A 15,752-nucleotide genomic window follows, 5' to 3' on the forward strand; every position below is an offset into this window, starting at 1 on the left:
GTTATTAGATCAAGTAGGATGTAGGTAAACTAATTGATAACTAAGTTGAGCACGAAGCTTTTAAACTATGAAACTATTCTAACTATATACTCGTCGTTTCCTTGAGTGCTAGCTATGCTAGCTGGCTAGCAGAGCTAGCATATCACGTGATTTCCTATTGGCCTCAGGACACTAATCCTGGGACAATTCGTCTCCTGGGATAATATAACTCCTAGGATAATTGTCCTAGGACAAATATTATCCTAGGACGTTTTATCCCAGAACGAATGATGTCCTAGGACACTTGTCCTAAGCCATCATGGTTGCCTAAATGGTTTGTCCTAGAATGATTATTATCCTGGGACACAATTTATCCTAGGACACTTGTCCTAGGATTCCTTATCGATAAGGACCCCCTCGGCAACAGCGGCCCAAACCGCTGTACTTGCTTTTATTGTGTTATAATAATCGTGATTCGTGACACCAGCGTTCCTCAGCGGTCCATAACGTGACTTAATCACGTTACCTTGGTTTAGTCATGTGACGCGGCGTAGAAGATAGCCGTCGTAACACTTAACCCACAACTACCAACCGACGAACCTAAGGCAGCCGCTGCCCCCAGTACAGTATCGTTACAATTCCCTGTATAAGGTCATTCCTTTTAACATAAAATTTATTTAATATAAAATCTAAAAATTTACTTTTCAAAATAAAAACTTTGAAATTTTAAAAAGATCAACCCCACCTCGCCTAGTACTCACTAAATCATCTCACCCCTCAAAAAAATCCATTAAAAAAATCTTTAAAAAAATCTTTAAATAAAATTCCTCTGAAAATTTTGCAAAAACTTTGCATCTAATAGGTAGATGTATATGGACTAGCGGCGAATCGAACGCCGGACCTCTCCCAGGAAAGTTAATGCTAAGGGAACATTATACCACTAAACCACAAGCCCGATTTTGTATCATCAGGGTGAGGTTTAGCATATATGATTCACCGATTGTTCCTGCCTTGAAGTCCGGTTTTGTGGGGCTCGCTTTGGGTGCACGGACCCGATGATACCCCGCCCCGCCTGATATTTTCGGGATTTTTCCTTTGAAAATGTTTATACTCGGGTTAATCTTAAAGATGATGGGGGCTTGTATCAGGTTTTCGTATCATGATAAAGGATATATAATATCAACAATAATAAAGTTATATTTAATACAAAACTAAATCTTATTCTTTTATATTTAAGAATAAATTATTTTTATTGTGACGGAAACCCCTGCTTCTGTCACGATTCACCATTAGGATTAGTGTCTTGGGATGAAAAGGAATCACGTAATAAGGAGCCCTAGGAGCCCTCAAAGCTCCTAGAGCTCCAGGAGCCCTGAGAAGCCAGAAAGCTCCTGGGGGCTCCCTTTATCGATCATTATATAGTCAGAATAGTTTCATAGTTTAGGAGCTTCGTGCTCAACTTAGTTATCAATTAGTTTACCTACATTCTATTTGATTGTTACGAGGTTTGCCGTCTAGATCACGTGGAAGTGCTCTAGGCTCTCGAAGTAGGTTTATAACTAGGCGTCAAGCAGGGACTTGAAGTAATGACAATAATGATATGCAATTCGTAACTAATAGTAGAGTATACTAAATGATTGATCTTGAGCACGAAGCTCTATACAAAGGAAATCCATCTTGATTATATAGTCCTTCGTGCCTATGGTTAACTAGGAATCGTCGTTCCTGGGAACGAGCGTTCCTGGTTGTTCCTAGGAACGTTCGTTCCTCACCGTTCCATCACATGTTTTATGGTCATGTGACATACTAATCGTTTTGGACGTAACATTGATCTAGTAACGACTTCACTTTCAAGTGAATACCAGTGATAAAGCCTTAACCCATAACTACCAACCGACGAACCTTAGGCAGCCGCTGCCTCCAGTATAGTATCGTTACACAATAGTAAAATAAAAGATAGATTAAAAATCATTAATAAATGTAATATCTTTATTTAAAATTATATTATCAGGAGTTCTAAATCTCGAAAACACTCTGGTTTATATTAAAGTAAATAATTCTCATATTAATTATAAATCGTGATTTCAACTTTCAATTTCTCGATTAATAAAATTGTGAAAAATCTAAAATTTTCAGACTTTGTGTTACGTGACGGTTGTTATCCCACTAGTGGCTCACGTGCACTAGCCCTGTATATAAAGACCTTCTTACTTAGAATCTTCTTAGTTCTTTAGTTTTAGATTCTAAGTGATTGAATTGACTCCGTTTACGACTTTTCCGTCACACTTTGTTATTATTTAAATAATAAATTTATATTTAAAATAATTCAGTTTATCATATAATCAAAATGTTCTTCTGGTGCTATAGTAAAGTGAATCAATAAATTGAAGAAAAAATTATTAAATATCTAACATTGAATTAGTGATCGAAGATAAATAATAATCGAACATGATCAGTGATTAGAGACGAATGAAAATCGATGTGGATGGCCTCGTTTTGTCCGAATCAGGATGAAAATAAGATTGATCATATGTACTTCCTATATATACTGTTACTTCAATATTTGAGAGTCATATTTGGACGTTTGCCCATATAAATCTGTGTACATGATCTACTTCACACATAAATATTTGAGGCCTCTCAGAAAGTGCTTATATATCCTTGGAGGAAGTACTTTTTGCTTTCTTAGGGTAAAAACACAGTTCCTGAATTAGATAATCATTCAATCTGATGCTATTTAGGCTCCCTCTAGGAAATCCCGAAGGTCTTTATCCTCCTGATCAAGTATTCGTCTCCTTTCTAGCCTCTGCCTCGCCGACTCTTGAAAAGCTCTTTGATTTTCATACACTGACTGTAGCTCAGCTATACTGCTTAGTGTTTGTGGATGCTCTCTTCCTTATAGGTGTTTTCTTGCCCGTATCACTCGCAAAAACCATTTTTCTGCGTTTTCATACAATCTCGAGTGCTGTAATATCTGAGCTACGTTCTGCAATCTGATTACTTCACTCAATTTTCCAGTCATCATTTCTGAATATCCCATTATCTCTGGATCCTTCTCCACCTCGTAATCCTCCTCCATCTCGTAGTCCTTTTTCACCTCCGAATACTTACCCAATTCTAAGTGTTCCTTTGTGTCTGTATACACGCCGAGTTCTGCAGTTTGAAACAGTTAGTTGCCCGTTCGAGGGTAAAACTGCTAGATGATTTTCTGGTACTGAGTATCCGATCCTTATCCTGAGGATCCTCCCAAATACCCAAACAAGTAAAAAGTCTATCGGGAGGAGTACGAAAACTCTCGGGGACACATTTCTTACCTACGAAGATATAGAATAGCCCCTCATTCCCCTATTCACTTTCAGATTCACTGTAATCATAATGACATCAAAATGATCATTACATGGTCTGATTATCATTGGCCTTGAGATACCTTCTAGAAAACAATTATGTCGCCAGCTTGTATGTTCTTCCGTGCCGCTGGGAGTTCCCACTCCTTAATATCATACTTCTCAGGGTGAATGACGAAAGGTAAGGAATCGACCTCCAAAATTTGCGTGTGATTCCAGGAAGTACGCCTCGCCGAGCGAACCGTGCCAAGAACACGGCCTTTGCTTTTGATCACTACCATCCTCCTAGTCTGGCAAATATCCACGGATGTTTGTTCGCAGAGAAGGAACTTGACAAGCTGCACAAATAGCTGTGCCCATGAAATTGTGTAGTCAGGCAATAAACCTCTTGATACAGGATTATCAGAGCTCATGGCGAGTAAGGCATACACTCTGTCGCGATCATCAGACGCTTGATGGGCATAGTAAGTTTCTATCAGTTCAACTAGCGGGCGGATGTTGAGGGAGTAATAATTTGAGCTACTCGTTGCAAATTTAGGTCGGAAGATCGATTCCCTCATGAGGTCAGTCACAGAACGGACCAGGTTCTGTAAATCTGAGTTAGCTTGGGGAAAGATCTTCCATGATGCTAAACCTAAGCAGAACGCATGTCCGCTCATTTCCATGGTACCACACTTTATTAAGATATTTCGAGCTGCGGCAGCTTCTTGTAGTACCTGGATCAACTTTTAGTGACATTCTTGTGCATTATCGAGCGATATTTCCTCACCCAAATGCGCTGAAACCATGGACGTCGAAGTAGTGCAAAAATCGCCGTCGGGTTCATTCTGTTGTTTGGAGTATGTTCAATCTCGACTGTGGTTGCATACAATGGGATAGGAGACCGAAACAATGCGATAGGAAACCGTGAATGAGGAGAATGTGTAGATTGCTCGTCTGAGAAACTTGTAATATTAGATTGCCGTGCAGAAATGGCAATTTCTTCAAGAGCTTGATCACTATCGTCCGCCGCCTCTCCAAGCCAGGTAACTACACGACATGCTTTGCTGTAAATTTCCGCCATAAGCTGAACCTGATGACCTCGCTCTTCCGGGTCTTCTTGATTGATACTAATAGCATCTATTCATATGATGCGTTCTAAAACAGGATCCCGAAGGCGTGATAGCGTGGCGTGAAGATTTTCCCTGACAATCAAGTTCTGTCCGTTTACGGAAATGGAACGAGGATTATCTGTGCACCCCCAGACATAGGACAACGCCTCATACATATGAGTGCCACCTCTAAGTTAATCATCTAGAGGATACACAAAGAGCCTACACGTGATCTCCGCGTTCTCATCATCATGTGGCATCAGTCGAAGCAAACGAGTGCTGTTAGGCCCCAGCAAAAGCGATGAATAGAGAGACTGGGACATGGCGTAGGAAGCTCATACACAGAGAAATTGAACTTGCATGTCATGAATTGTTACGGTGGATGGTTCTGGTGTCGTTCCCACATAACAAGGTGGAGAGATTTCAGCTCTGGTGCGAGGATATGATCAGGCTCTAGTAAGTCGACCTTTTCAGCTACAGTTCAGCTACACCAGAATCGGGCATAGCTATCATAGCCAATGACTATGAAATTCGCCCAAAACAAGAAGGCTAGGCTGACACCTTCTTAATAAGGAATAGACTCCAGCATAATCTTACATCAATTGAGAGCGAAAGGTCTTCGCCGCTTTTTAGATTCGCTTACAGAGTAAAAGCGGCAATGTTATCTTTCTACTGATGCACTCAGCACGCAAACAGATATATAAAAGTAATTAACCGTCTACTCTCTCAGCCACCATTTTATATACACTTTTGAAGCTCATCAATTTCAGCATACAACATAAATATAACATAAAATATCATTCATGTACGTATCTCTATCTAGCCTTCCATGGATGGTAATCATATCTCATGACTAACTGTACTCATAACGAAGTACAAATAATAGCAACCCTATATCTTCCAAAAGTGTGAGCAAACTTGCCCAAATTTGTACCTAAAAGCTAGCTATACCAATTCTAATTCGTCCACTTTAGGCCTAATACTCCCTGTTATATGTATAAAACCAGTTGAAAAATGGATACATCAATACAACCTCCATCGTACGTTAGGGCATACCGGAATTCTTTACTAAAACCACTTCCTAAAATTATGGTCGGTTTCGGTTTTCAGGGCTATATCAACCAAAACCTCCCTCTCACCGAATTTGCAAAACTTAAGTCCATCTTAGACTTCTTTTGCACTCACTTCGCTTCTCCATACCCACCGAAATGTCATCTACCTCCCACTACCAAACGTCAATCTTCTTCCTCTCACCTCACCTCCACCACTCAATCCCTCAAAAATATCAAGTCCATCTCCCAAACTAACACTCCTCGCATGTCCACTCTTCCTCTCTCTTCCCCTATCCCCTCTAACCCTCCTCGGCACACCTCCCGTCAAATGACCTCCCCTCCTCCTCAAAGCCTCCCTCTCCCTCTCCAAATCCTCCAACCTCTTAACCTCTACCCCCACACTCTTAACCGTGTTTCTCGACCCCTGACTTCCCATACTCCAACCAGACTTTGCACTCCTCATACTATCTCTACCGACACTCGTATCCCTTCTCATAAGGAAACCCCCCATTTCCCTTTCCCAATCTTTACCATTCCACGTTCTAAATCTCTCAATCTGTTTAATAACCCCCTCGCCAATTTCCTGAACTTGTACTCTAATACCCGCACCATTACCTGATGGACTTTCTTCTTCTTCAATGATTCCATGGCTGGACAGTACAGAACATTCTTTAACATGTACGGGACTTGGTTCTTTTGGCATCACCAAACAATCCTGATAGAACTCTGGATCACGAAAACTAACCATCGAGTCCTCAAATCGCGTATGATCAATCGTATCGTCGTCACTTAGAACCTCTTTCATGACAATTTGATCAATCCTGCCTAGCTCATCCCCAGAACCAAAATCAGATGAGCCGTCCATATCATCGTCAATAGCATAAGGATCCTTCGCTTTTCCCTTTTTCTTGGGTACAGGTGGTAAATCCTCGTCATCATCATCATCGAGCGCATATGGATCTTTAATCTTCTTCTCTTTCTTCTTAGGCATTCCATCCTCACCTTCATCACCTTTACCCCCAGCATCACCACCGCCACCACCCAAATCCTCATCTTCATCCAAAGCATAAGGGTCCTTAACCTTCTTTGCCTTTGGACCCTTTTTCTTAACCGGCATCTTCGGTTCAGCCGGTTCCTCAGGCCCCGTACTAAAAATATCCAACAAATCACTTACACCCGCTTTACTCTGCGTCAAATCTGCCGCCTCATAATGCGGTTTAATCTGCGCCTTCTTGATGGCCTCAACTCTTTTTTTCTCTTCCTCCAAATCATCCGCTTCATCGTCTACCACTTCACTTGGTGGAGGTGGTGCTCTCATCGGTAACAATTCCAATTCTGGAAATGGTAATTTTCCATCCATAGTCATTGAACCTCTTCTCCCCAAACTTCCAGTGTGAAACGCATGTTTCTTTTGTTCCTCTGCAATCATAAAATCCATCCAAGCAATTTTGATCTTCTGACTCAATCGCTTGATCCATGGCTGTGCAGCTTCAATTGCATCCAATTCCTCATCGGATAAGGCGTGAGCAGAACTGGGGTCACTGCTATTGCTAGTAATCATACCTGGCCTTCTTCTCCTCCTTGTAGCATAAGAATATTCTTTTGTTCCCGCAACCTCCTTTCCTATTTTCGGTGCAGCGAAGTCCTTCGCTTCAACTAGTGCCTCCACGCCCGCACTTTCATGACCCCTAGCATTCCTCTCATGGCTCGGGAATCTACACCAAGCTTTTGGAAATTGTTCAATTTGATGGATCTTTGGTTTACCCCTAGAGCCAAACTTTCGGCTTTCATATTTAGATTTTGATGCTACTCCAGCCAATTCTGCCTCCCAGTCCCCAAATATGTCATCTCCATCTTGATTGTCTTTACGCGCTTTCGATCTATCGTTTACAGCACCTTTGACTGCTTTCATCCAGACAGCAGCGGAATCATCTTGACTAGTATCCATTCTCCTCCTGTTATCCTCTCTACTTGGGGATCGATTTCTAGCTCGAGGGCCTCTCCATTGTGGTGCACCTCCTTGAGGATTATCGCCAGGCTTTTGACCCTTTGGCTTTGGCGCAGCAATTGCAGGTGCTGCTTTGGGACCTTTCTTCTCTTTTGGGTCAGAATCTTGATCATGATGACCCACATTGATATGGGGAATATGGGGCATATGAGGGGTCGGTAGATCAATATGAGGAGTATGAAGAAGTGATGCGGCAACATCGGGCATATGAGGCGTAGGTAAGTCAACATGCATCGAAGTAGCAATGCGAGCCATAGGTCCCGGTAAATGAATTTCTGGGGGATTCACATGCATTGAAGTGGCAATGCGAGCCATAGGTCCCGGTAAATGAATTTCTGGGGGATTCACATGCATTGAAGTGGCAATGCGAGCCATAGGTCCCGGTAAATGAATTTCTGGGGAATCAACATGCATAGATGTGACCATGCGAGCCAGAGGCCCAGGGGTGCGAGCATTCGATTTGTTGATACTAGGTGACTCGGGGATCGGCAATGAAATGTGTGGCATGGCAGGTATAGAGATTTTCCGCTGTGCCTCAATGGCGGTCATATCAGAACCCAGACCTAACCTAGCATCTAAAGCTGATGGTTTTCGACTGCTAGAATCAGCTCTAGAATCAGCTCTACTTCTTCGACGATCATCCTCCGGACCATCATATCCACCAATACTCGCAAGACGCTTGATCCTGCGAAATGCGGCAAATCTGCCTTTTACAGGAGTATCAATGGAATCATCAATGGCAGGAGTTTGCCGTATCTCTGTTACGTCCTTCGTGGAAATAGAGGCGCGTGTAGAGCTCTTTCTCGCTGGAGTTGTAGGAGTTGAGGAAAATCGATACCCAAATCCTAATCTATGTGGTGGAGGAGCTAGTAGTAGACCATCTTCCAAATCATCACGACTCTTTTTTAATGAGCAAGCCCTAACAAGCTTCTGAAAAGGAGATTTAGGTTGAGGAGTAAGGGAGATATCGAATTCTTCACGGAACTTGCTTGATATTGGAGTACTTGGAGGTCGACGTAAGTCTGATGAAGCAAAGCGTGCTTGAATATGGCTCAATTCTAGTTCTCGTTCTCGGAAACTTGTAGTTTCGGAAGCAAAAAGTGAGCTTTCATCAATTTGTCGTGCGGAGTATCTGGTCAAAGGGGCATGAAGACTAGTAAGGGACACATTGATTGTGGTTGGCGTATCGGCGCCCATTCCTGCTGGCGTTATTGGCGAACGAAGAGGTGTGATGACCTCATCAATTACTGCAAATGTTAGTGAGATTTCTTATAGAGAAATGATGCGCATTCCATACCTTGGGGCTCTACTATTGCAACAATACTTCTATTCGCCGATATCAAAGGAGATAATTCGAATCGCGAACATTCTGGTGAAGGTTGAATGCTATTTGCCACGGAAGGATAGAATGAAGATGTCCCATCATTTGGTATTTTTCCCCAGTTGGGAGGGGCCAGCTCACTCAAAGCAAATGATGGACAGGAAGGCATGGATATTGTCTCCGATGGATTCCGCATATATCTAGCACGGCTTTGTGTAGCGGTGCTAATGCCTGAAGTTTCACGGTGATGTTTCTCCCAGCTTACAAGCTGTGGAGATGAGCAGGAGCTTTGCAGAAGACGTTTAGAGATATCCATATCTTGCAGATGAATATTCGTAAAACTACCACTACCGTCAACGCCTCCAAATCCAGTATCTGAGCGCGGAGGCCGCATAAATGAGGGCTCTTGATGAACAGTACTACCTTCTGACATTGTAACAGCTTGAGAAGATGATTGCAGCCTATGAGTTTTGAGCCAACGTGGCAATGTTTGAGTTCCAACATTAGCAACATCTGCTGCCGATTGAATTGGAGCCTCAAACTGTTGACTAAGCCTCCGAAGATGTGCTCCGCGGTTGCTTTTATGGGAAGTATATGATAAACGCCAGTTCGAAGCCAGATTTGTATCAGGTATACCAAAACCGGGCAACCTCTGAGCATCTGATACTGGCGCCGAAGGTATAGGACAAACTTCGCTGTCTGTTTTTCTAGGCCGATATTTTCCAGGCTGAAGAAAATCGATTTCACTAGGTGTAGGACAAGGACCAGGTGAGCTGTATCTTCGTGGTGGAGTAGTGCTCGGTTTGAGTAGATTAATATTTGACTCAGCAGTACCTACATGAGTCCGAGATTTTCCACGATCGGCCGGAGTTAAAAGCGATAGCTTGCTGGTATTGTCAAGCTTGGAAACTGATAGTGACACGTTACTCGCGTTGTCAACATTACCCGTAGATAGAGAGATCTTGCTACCATTGCCAATTCCTTCCGACCCGAAGGAAGAACTCTGTCTATAATAGTCAATTAGAATAATATATCTTTGACAAGTCTAAAGAGACGGTACTTACTTCCTGAAAACCGGAAAGTTCCCACTATCCTCTGGCAAAATAGACTGTCTCTTCTTGCCCTTATCCACGGCCCGATTTGTATGACAATCAACTGTACTCATAGATTGAGCGTCTTCATCATATCCATCTTCATAACTTAATTCCTCCTCAATCCTCTTCTGTCTTAATCTTCTTAGTTCTTTTCTTCTTTCCACCTCTTCCTCACTTGTCCCTATACTTCTTCTTTTATCATTCTTTGTAATTCCAGATTCGCGGGAAAATGTCTTCTTCAGGCGACTCTTGACGGATTTGAGTGTGTTTGAACTAAGCATTGGCTTAACCCCCTGCTGCTTCTCGTCTTCGTCATCTTCATCGCTATCTCCTTCGCCAACCGCCCTTATTTCTTCCTCTCTATCCTTTTCAGGAAAACACTGTCCTTCAAAAATAGCCCTTATTTCCGGTTCATCTTCTGTTTTTGTAGCCGAGCTCCATGTAGGGACTTGTGTTTGTGCGTCCGCGATCCTCAGATTTGATGTCTTACGTGGAGACTTCCTCAGAGTATTTGCTGGCGTAATTGATGGTGATCGAATAGGACGAGGTGATACTGCATCGGGGGAAGGTGGTTGACGACTTGTGCAGCAAGTAGAGGAACCCATCTTCACCCAGGCCGCGTGGGCGAGATGGGATGAAAACTAATTTGATGAACCCAAAATTTAGTGGTAATCCAGAAAGTGTACTTTCTTCTGCTGTTGCTGAAATGAGTTACGAGAGAAGATGTGGAATTTGGTTCACTACTACTTAACATATTCTTATTATTTGAGATAGTAGAACGAGGAAGGGACGAAATGGAAAACGCGACTGCCCAGACAAACTCTTTCCATTTTAGGAACTTCGATTGCGATTAAGATTTCAGAAGAGAATGAAGGAAATCAAATCGCACCCATCAATAATCACAGAATTTGGCACTCAGTAAGTGTAATATAGAAGCGTGGGACAGTCACAAAACTTGAGTGATAACGAACATCCAATAGATTCAAATTTTAGTCATTTCCACATGATAACTCTATGGAAATTTAACCACAAATTCATCAAATGAACTCACTCGTGTTGTGTGAGAATTCAAAAGATGAAACAAGTGACAGTAAATCCACATGACACTTAGATTGGTCTTGGCCATGAAAACAAACCACAGTGTCAATGTTGAGGAGAAAAGAGTAGACAGAAGTTATCCAACGAGTATGAAGATGTGGCATGCACACAAGGCGTTTATCAGAATATCAAAAATGCTCTACCACGAGCGTGGCGCTCTTGCCTTATGCCGACCTTCCCCAATGTAGTCTGCACTCTGAGACGACAAAATTCTAGCCTTTGTTTCTTGCTCAATTTTGGCAGCCCATCTTTTGTGCAGCTTACTGAGTTTTGCATTATAAACTTCCCAGAGCTCGGGCAAAAGCTGAACATCTTGAATACAATAATCCACGATAGCTGGGTCAAGGGGCCTATCATTAAAGACCTCGTAACTACCCCCCTTTTCCGGTGCGAAGATTTCTATTCCACGTTGTTTTATGGCGCCTCGAACTTTGAGTTCTTCCGGAGTTTGCACGAGATCATTTTCCATGCATTTTCCAAGCCCGCAGAGAAAATCTCGGCTATAAAAACGAGTGGCGAGCTCCATGAGTTGAAGGTCGATAACGCCTCCAAGCTTGATGCCAAAGTGGCTGTACAAGGCATCAGAGTCATTACGGACATCGAAGATAACCTTGGGGATGAGCTGGGATTCCAAGATAGACTTTAAGGTGACGCCAGATTTGTTTGGGGTGGAAAATGTTCGCTCACGAAGAGTGTGAACATCCACGAGAAATGACTCCTTGGTTGGGAGGAAATAGACTTGAAGGATCGATATCGAACCATTGCGGCCAATTTTAATACCCTCCAGATCAATGTAGACAGAGGGCGGGACAGTAGGGATATCACTACGAGCCAGCAAGTCGATGAGTTTGATGATAGCCTCAGGAGTGTCGGTGAGGCTGATTGCGGGGGCAGTATCAACATCCGTCCCTCCAATTTTGGTGGAAAGTGACTCAATACTATGCATGATAGTGTAGAGTATGCTTGTCGCTTCAGGAAGCGTCTTTGCAGTTGATCTATTCGTTGTTTTGTCAGCATTCATGGTCTACCAACGTGATGAAGGTTTAGCCTCAGAACTGACGCTTGATCCAGTGTTCGCGCTAAGGGTAACTGATGGACTAACCAGAAGCTGTAAAAAAAACGGTGAAAGGAATTCGGAGGTAGATCTTAGAGATACGGCCGGGAAGATTGAAAGGAATAGCAGTAACACGTAACCAGAAGTATTTAACGGTGGAACAAGCGTACCTTTAAGTAGATTTGGTTTGAATTTGATGAAGTTGATTGACTTTTTCGTCAAGGAAAACTTCCCGTCCGCAGAATGTTTGTTCAACAGAGGCACGATGTAACGACGCCAGGCAGCTTCTACGTGTGTCTACGCCGCTGAAGACATTTTCGCCAGAACCTATCACTCCAACCCCCGTCTTTTCACATTCCAAATAGCACTTGCCTTCCAATGTGTTTTGTGCAACACGCCAGCGAATTCATGGGACTTTCCGTCGGAACATCGCATTGCCTTTGGACGGAAGGTTGTGTGAATGGAAAAGGGGTTATACATGCTCGTTGTCGACTTGATTTAACTGCAGCCAGCCATTGGATCTGGCGACCCCCTCCTCCCCTTCCGATGTCGTATCAAAATGGCACCAGTGAATCAATCATTTAACGGGTGCCTTCCACACAATAGGCAGGGTAGGAGAAATCTTACAGCCGTTTGCTTCTTGGCAATAGGCAGGGTAGGAGAAATCTTTTACAGCCGTTTGCTTCTTGGCAATGTCTCAATCTGTGCCGCATGGGAAGGGACTTGGCCTTTTGCAGATCTGATATATTTGTGACTAACATCGATGTAGACCCACCCACGGCAAGAAGTCAACATTCGAATCATTATTGCTATCACTCACTTCAGGATTAATTAAAGTGACAGAACTATCTTCGATGTCAGGGAACTGGGCTAAAAACTGCCTGGCCGCAGTTCCCGCGCCGCAACAAGGATACACAGGCATGCTCAGCAAAAGGAAATAGTTTCATAAACAATGAAGTAGCATTTTATGGGAAGAGCCTAGCTCGAATAATGTATAATTTGAGATAGCAATAAAAACTGTCGAAATAGGATCTTAATTTCATACCTCGCTTGAAAAGGGTCACTTTTGTCCTGTATATTTTCTGAGATGTAACCTTCATCTTGATGACGCGCTGTGAGTTTGGATAGCACGTTATATGTTCTCTTAAGAAATCTAGTTTGAGGTTTCGTTGAGTATTGCCTCAAAGAGCCCCATCTTGGATAAACCCGAAAGAATTGAAAGGTTGAGTGATTTCCCCTCCAAAATACTTTTCGCATGTTAGTAGGTGATGTTCGAGTCTGATGGAGATTGATCTAAGGTACAACTTTCCGTCCACAAACCATGAAATAAAGATTAACAATTGCCAAATAGTCTTTCTAGGAAGTTTGGAAACACCTCTATGCACTTGTAAACCAATGTAGAGAAGTTCAAATCCATATAAAAAAATGAAGATCTATTCTTAGAAACACGCTAAAACTGCATGCGACGTCGCGGCCGCATAATCCGCACCTTCGAGTTACGAAACCATTCTAGCCAGAGCATTGAAAGCTCCAAACGCAATATTACACAACAATGCTACCACGATAGTCAAAATGGCAAAAGCCAAATCGCACAGCAATCGCAGAAATGGCGAACCTGCAAGTCACAATCCCGAAGAAGACATTGGACTTCTCGCAGAAGAAGCAGGAAGTGAAGATGAGGATATCATAGTTCATTCTGGAGCAGGAGAACAAGGACAGAATCAGGAACATGCACCTCGAACGCCTAACCGTGTACGATTCGATTTACCTGCTTCACAAAATGGGGATTCGGATACGCATAATGGGAATGGATCGCTAGGATATGACGAGGAATTACATGCGCATCCCTCATCTCGAACGGGTTCTTTTACACCACTCCTCACAGGCATTGAAGCGCCCTCCGTAACCGTCGCATCTAGTCCATGGACCGACGACGAAGATATACATACATGGGCTGAACGCGAACGATCGCGTCCGAAATCCAATCTGCGGAATGCATTTATGAATATGGCGAATAGTATAATTGGAGCGGGTATCATTGGGCAACCTTACGCATTTCGTCAAGCGGGTCTCTTGACTGGAGTTATTCTTTTAATTGCTCTCACAATAACGGTGGATTGGACTATTCGACTTATTGTCATCAATTCGAAATTAAGTGGGCGGGATAGTTTTCAGGGGACGGTGGAGTTTTGTTTTGGGAAGACGGGTCTGATTGCCATTAGTGTTGCGCAATGGGCTTTTGCGTTTGGGGGAATGATAGCTTTTTGTATTATTGTAGGGGATACGATACCGCATGTTTTGAGTGCGGTTTTCCCGGGATTGAGAGATGTACCGGTGCTGGGACTATTGGCGAGTAGAAGGGCTGTTATTGTAGTTTTTGTGCTGGGTGTAAGTTATCCTTTGAGTTTGTATCGGGATATTGCCAAGGTACGTTTTCTGAGCACATGATCTAGGGGTTATGCTTACTCGAAATAGCTGGCGAAAGCAAGCACTCTAGCGTTGATCAGTATGATGATCATATTATTCACAGTAGTAACACAAGGGTTCATGGTACCCAAAGAAGACCGAGGGGGATTCACCACACCCCTCCTCACCATAAACGACGGCATATTCCAAGCCATTGGCGTAATCTCCTTCGGTTAGTCCACACCTCCTTTCCAATCTCCACCGAAGCCAACTAACCCCTTCTCTCCACACAGCCTTCGTCTGCCACCACAACTCCCTCCTAATCTACGGCTCCCTCCAAACCCCCACCATCGACCGTTTCTCCACCGTAACTCACTACAGTACCTTCATCTCCATGGTCGCCTGTCTCCTCATGGCCCTCTCAGGGTTCCTAACCTTCGGCTCCAAAACCCTCGGCAACGTCCTCAATAATTTCCCCTCCACAAACCCCCTCGTCAACCTCGCCCGTCTCTGCTTCGGCCTCAACATGCTCACCACCCTCCCCCTCGAAGCCTTCGTCTGCCGCGAAGTAATGTTCAACTACTGGTTCCCCGGAGAACCCTTCAACATGCATCTCCATCTTATATTTACCTCCTCACTAGTCGTCAGCGCCATGATGCTAAGTCTAGCAACGTGTGATCTCGGTGCTGTCTTTGAATTAATCGGCGCAACGAGTGCGTGTGCTTTGGCATATATCTTACCACCATTATGTTATATTAAATTAACAACAAGAACGTGGAGAACGTGGATGGCGGGCGCCTGTGTGGCCTTCGGGGGCGCAGTTATGATTATTAGTCTTTTTCAGGCGTCGAAGAAAATGATTAGCAATGAAGGTGGGATTACTCGATGTGATTGGTAGGATAGATACCTAGATATTGTTCAGATACTAGATAATTATATTGTAGAATATGGAAAATCTTATAATACTATGCTTACAATCTTTTATCCGAATATTTTCTTTCTTTTAAGCTGCTCCCCCTTTGCGTAACCGATTCTCAGCCTGGATAAGTCTTATAGCTAGCTAGCTAGCTATCTCTTTGAAGGTCTTTAGACGGAATACTTTTTTTGAGTTTTTAAATGTTAATATATTGATAGTCAGGGGATTTGAATTATAAATCTTTCAACTGGTTGAAGCTTCCAAGTCACTTAAATCCTCCAAAATAATCTAGCTTGAAATCACACATAAGAGTTTTATCTACGGAGTGGAGGACCTCGAAATAGTAATATACACCAGTTCGTAAACCTCTCGATAAGTCTACAAGTGAG

General features: G+C 43.1%; 5 protein-coding genes and 1 non-coding gene across 6 annotated transcripts; 1 reads left to right on the forward strand and 5 right to left on the reverse strand.

Moving 5' to 3' along the window:
* Window positions 1–852: 852 nt before the first annotated feature.
* SS1G_14529 lies at window positions 853–934 on the reverse strand. Its single transcript has one exon. It is a non-coding gene; the product is annotated as a tRNA-Ala (tRNA).
* A 1,941-nt stretch (window positions 935–2,875) lies between these two features.
* Window positions 2,876–3,058, reverse strand: SS1G_03888 (predicted protein; the record flags this gene model as incomplete). The annotated part of the gene is made up of 1 exon (XM_001595748.1): window positions 2,876–3,058. The coding sequence occupies one exon, from the start codon at window positions 3,056–3,058 to the stop codon at window positions 2,876–2,878; it is 183 nt and encodes a 60-aa protein (XP_001595798.1).
* A 351-nt stretch (window positions 3,059–3,409) lies between these two features.
* SS1G_03889 (hypothetical protein) lies at window positions 3,410–4,386 on the reverse strand (the record flags this gene model as incomplete). Its single annotated transcript, XM_001595749.1, has 2 exons — window positions 3,410–3,910; window positions 4,093–4,386. The coding sequence occupies 2 exons, from the start codon at window positions 4,384–4,386 to the stop codon at window positions 3,410–3,412; spliced, it is 795 nt and encodes a 264-aa protein (XP_001595799.1).
* A 1,243-nt stretch (window positions 4,387–5,629) lies between these two features.
* SS1G_03890 (predicted protein) lies at window positions 5,630–10,494 on the reverse strand (the record flags this gene model as incomplete). Its single annotated transcript, XM_001595750.1, has 3 exons — window positions 5,630–8,721; window positions 8,772–9,802; window positions 9,860–10,494. 3 exons carry the CDS (start codon window positions 10,492–10,494, stop codon window positions 5,630–5,632), a joined length of 4,758 nt encoding a protein of 1,585 aa, XP_001595800.1.
* Window positions 10,495–11,126: 632 nt separating this feature from the next.
* On the reverse strand, window positions 11,127–11,933 carry SS1G_03891 (hypothetical protein; the record flags this gene model as incomplete). The annotated part of the gene is made up of 1 exon (XM_001595751.1): window positions 11,127–11,933. The coding sequence occupies one exon, from the start codon at window positions 11,931–11,933 to the stop codon at window positions 11,127–11,129; it is 807 nt and encodes a 268-aa protein (XP_001595801.1).
* Window positions 11,934–13,613: 1,680 nt separating this feature from the next.
* On the forward strand, window positions 13,614–15,274 carry SS1G_03892 (hypothetical protein; the record flags this gene model as incomplete). The annotated part of the gene is made up of 4 exons (XM_001595752.1): window positions 13,614–14,468; window positions 14,517–14,679; window positions 14,741–15,160; window positions 15,219–15,274. 4 exons carry the CDS (start codon window positions 13,614–13,616, stop codon window positions 15,272–15,274), a joined length of 1,494 nt encoding a protein of 497 aa, XP_001595802.1.
* Window positions 15,275–15,752: the final 478 nt, after the last annotated feature.

Source organism: Sclerotinia sclerotiorum, genomic scaffold (genome assembly GCF_000146945.2).
Source record: "Sclerotinia sclerotiorum 1980 UF-70 scaffold_4 genomic scaffold, whole genome shotgun sequence".
In the NCBI taxonomy this organism is placed as follows: domain Eukaryota; kingdom Fungi; phylum Ascomycota; class Leotiomycetes; order Helotiales; family Sclerotiniaceae; genus Sclerotinia; species Sclerotinia sclerotiorum.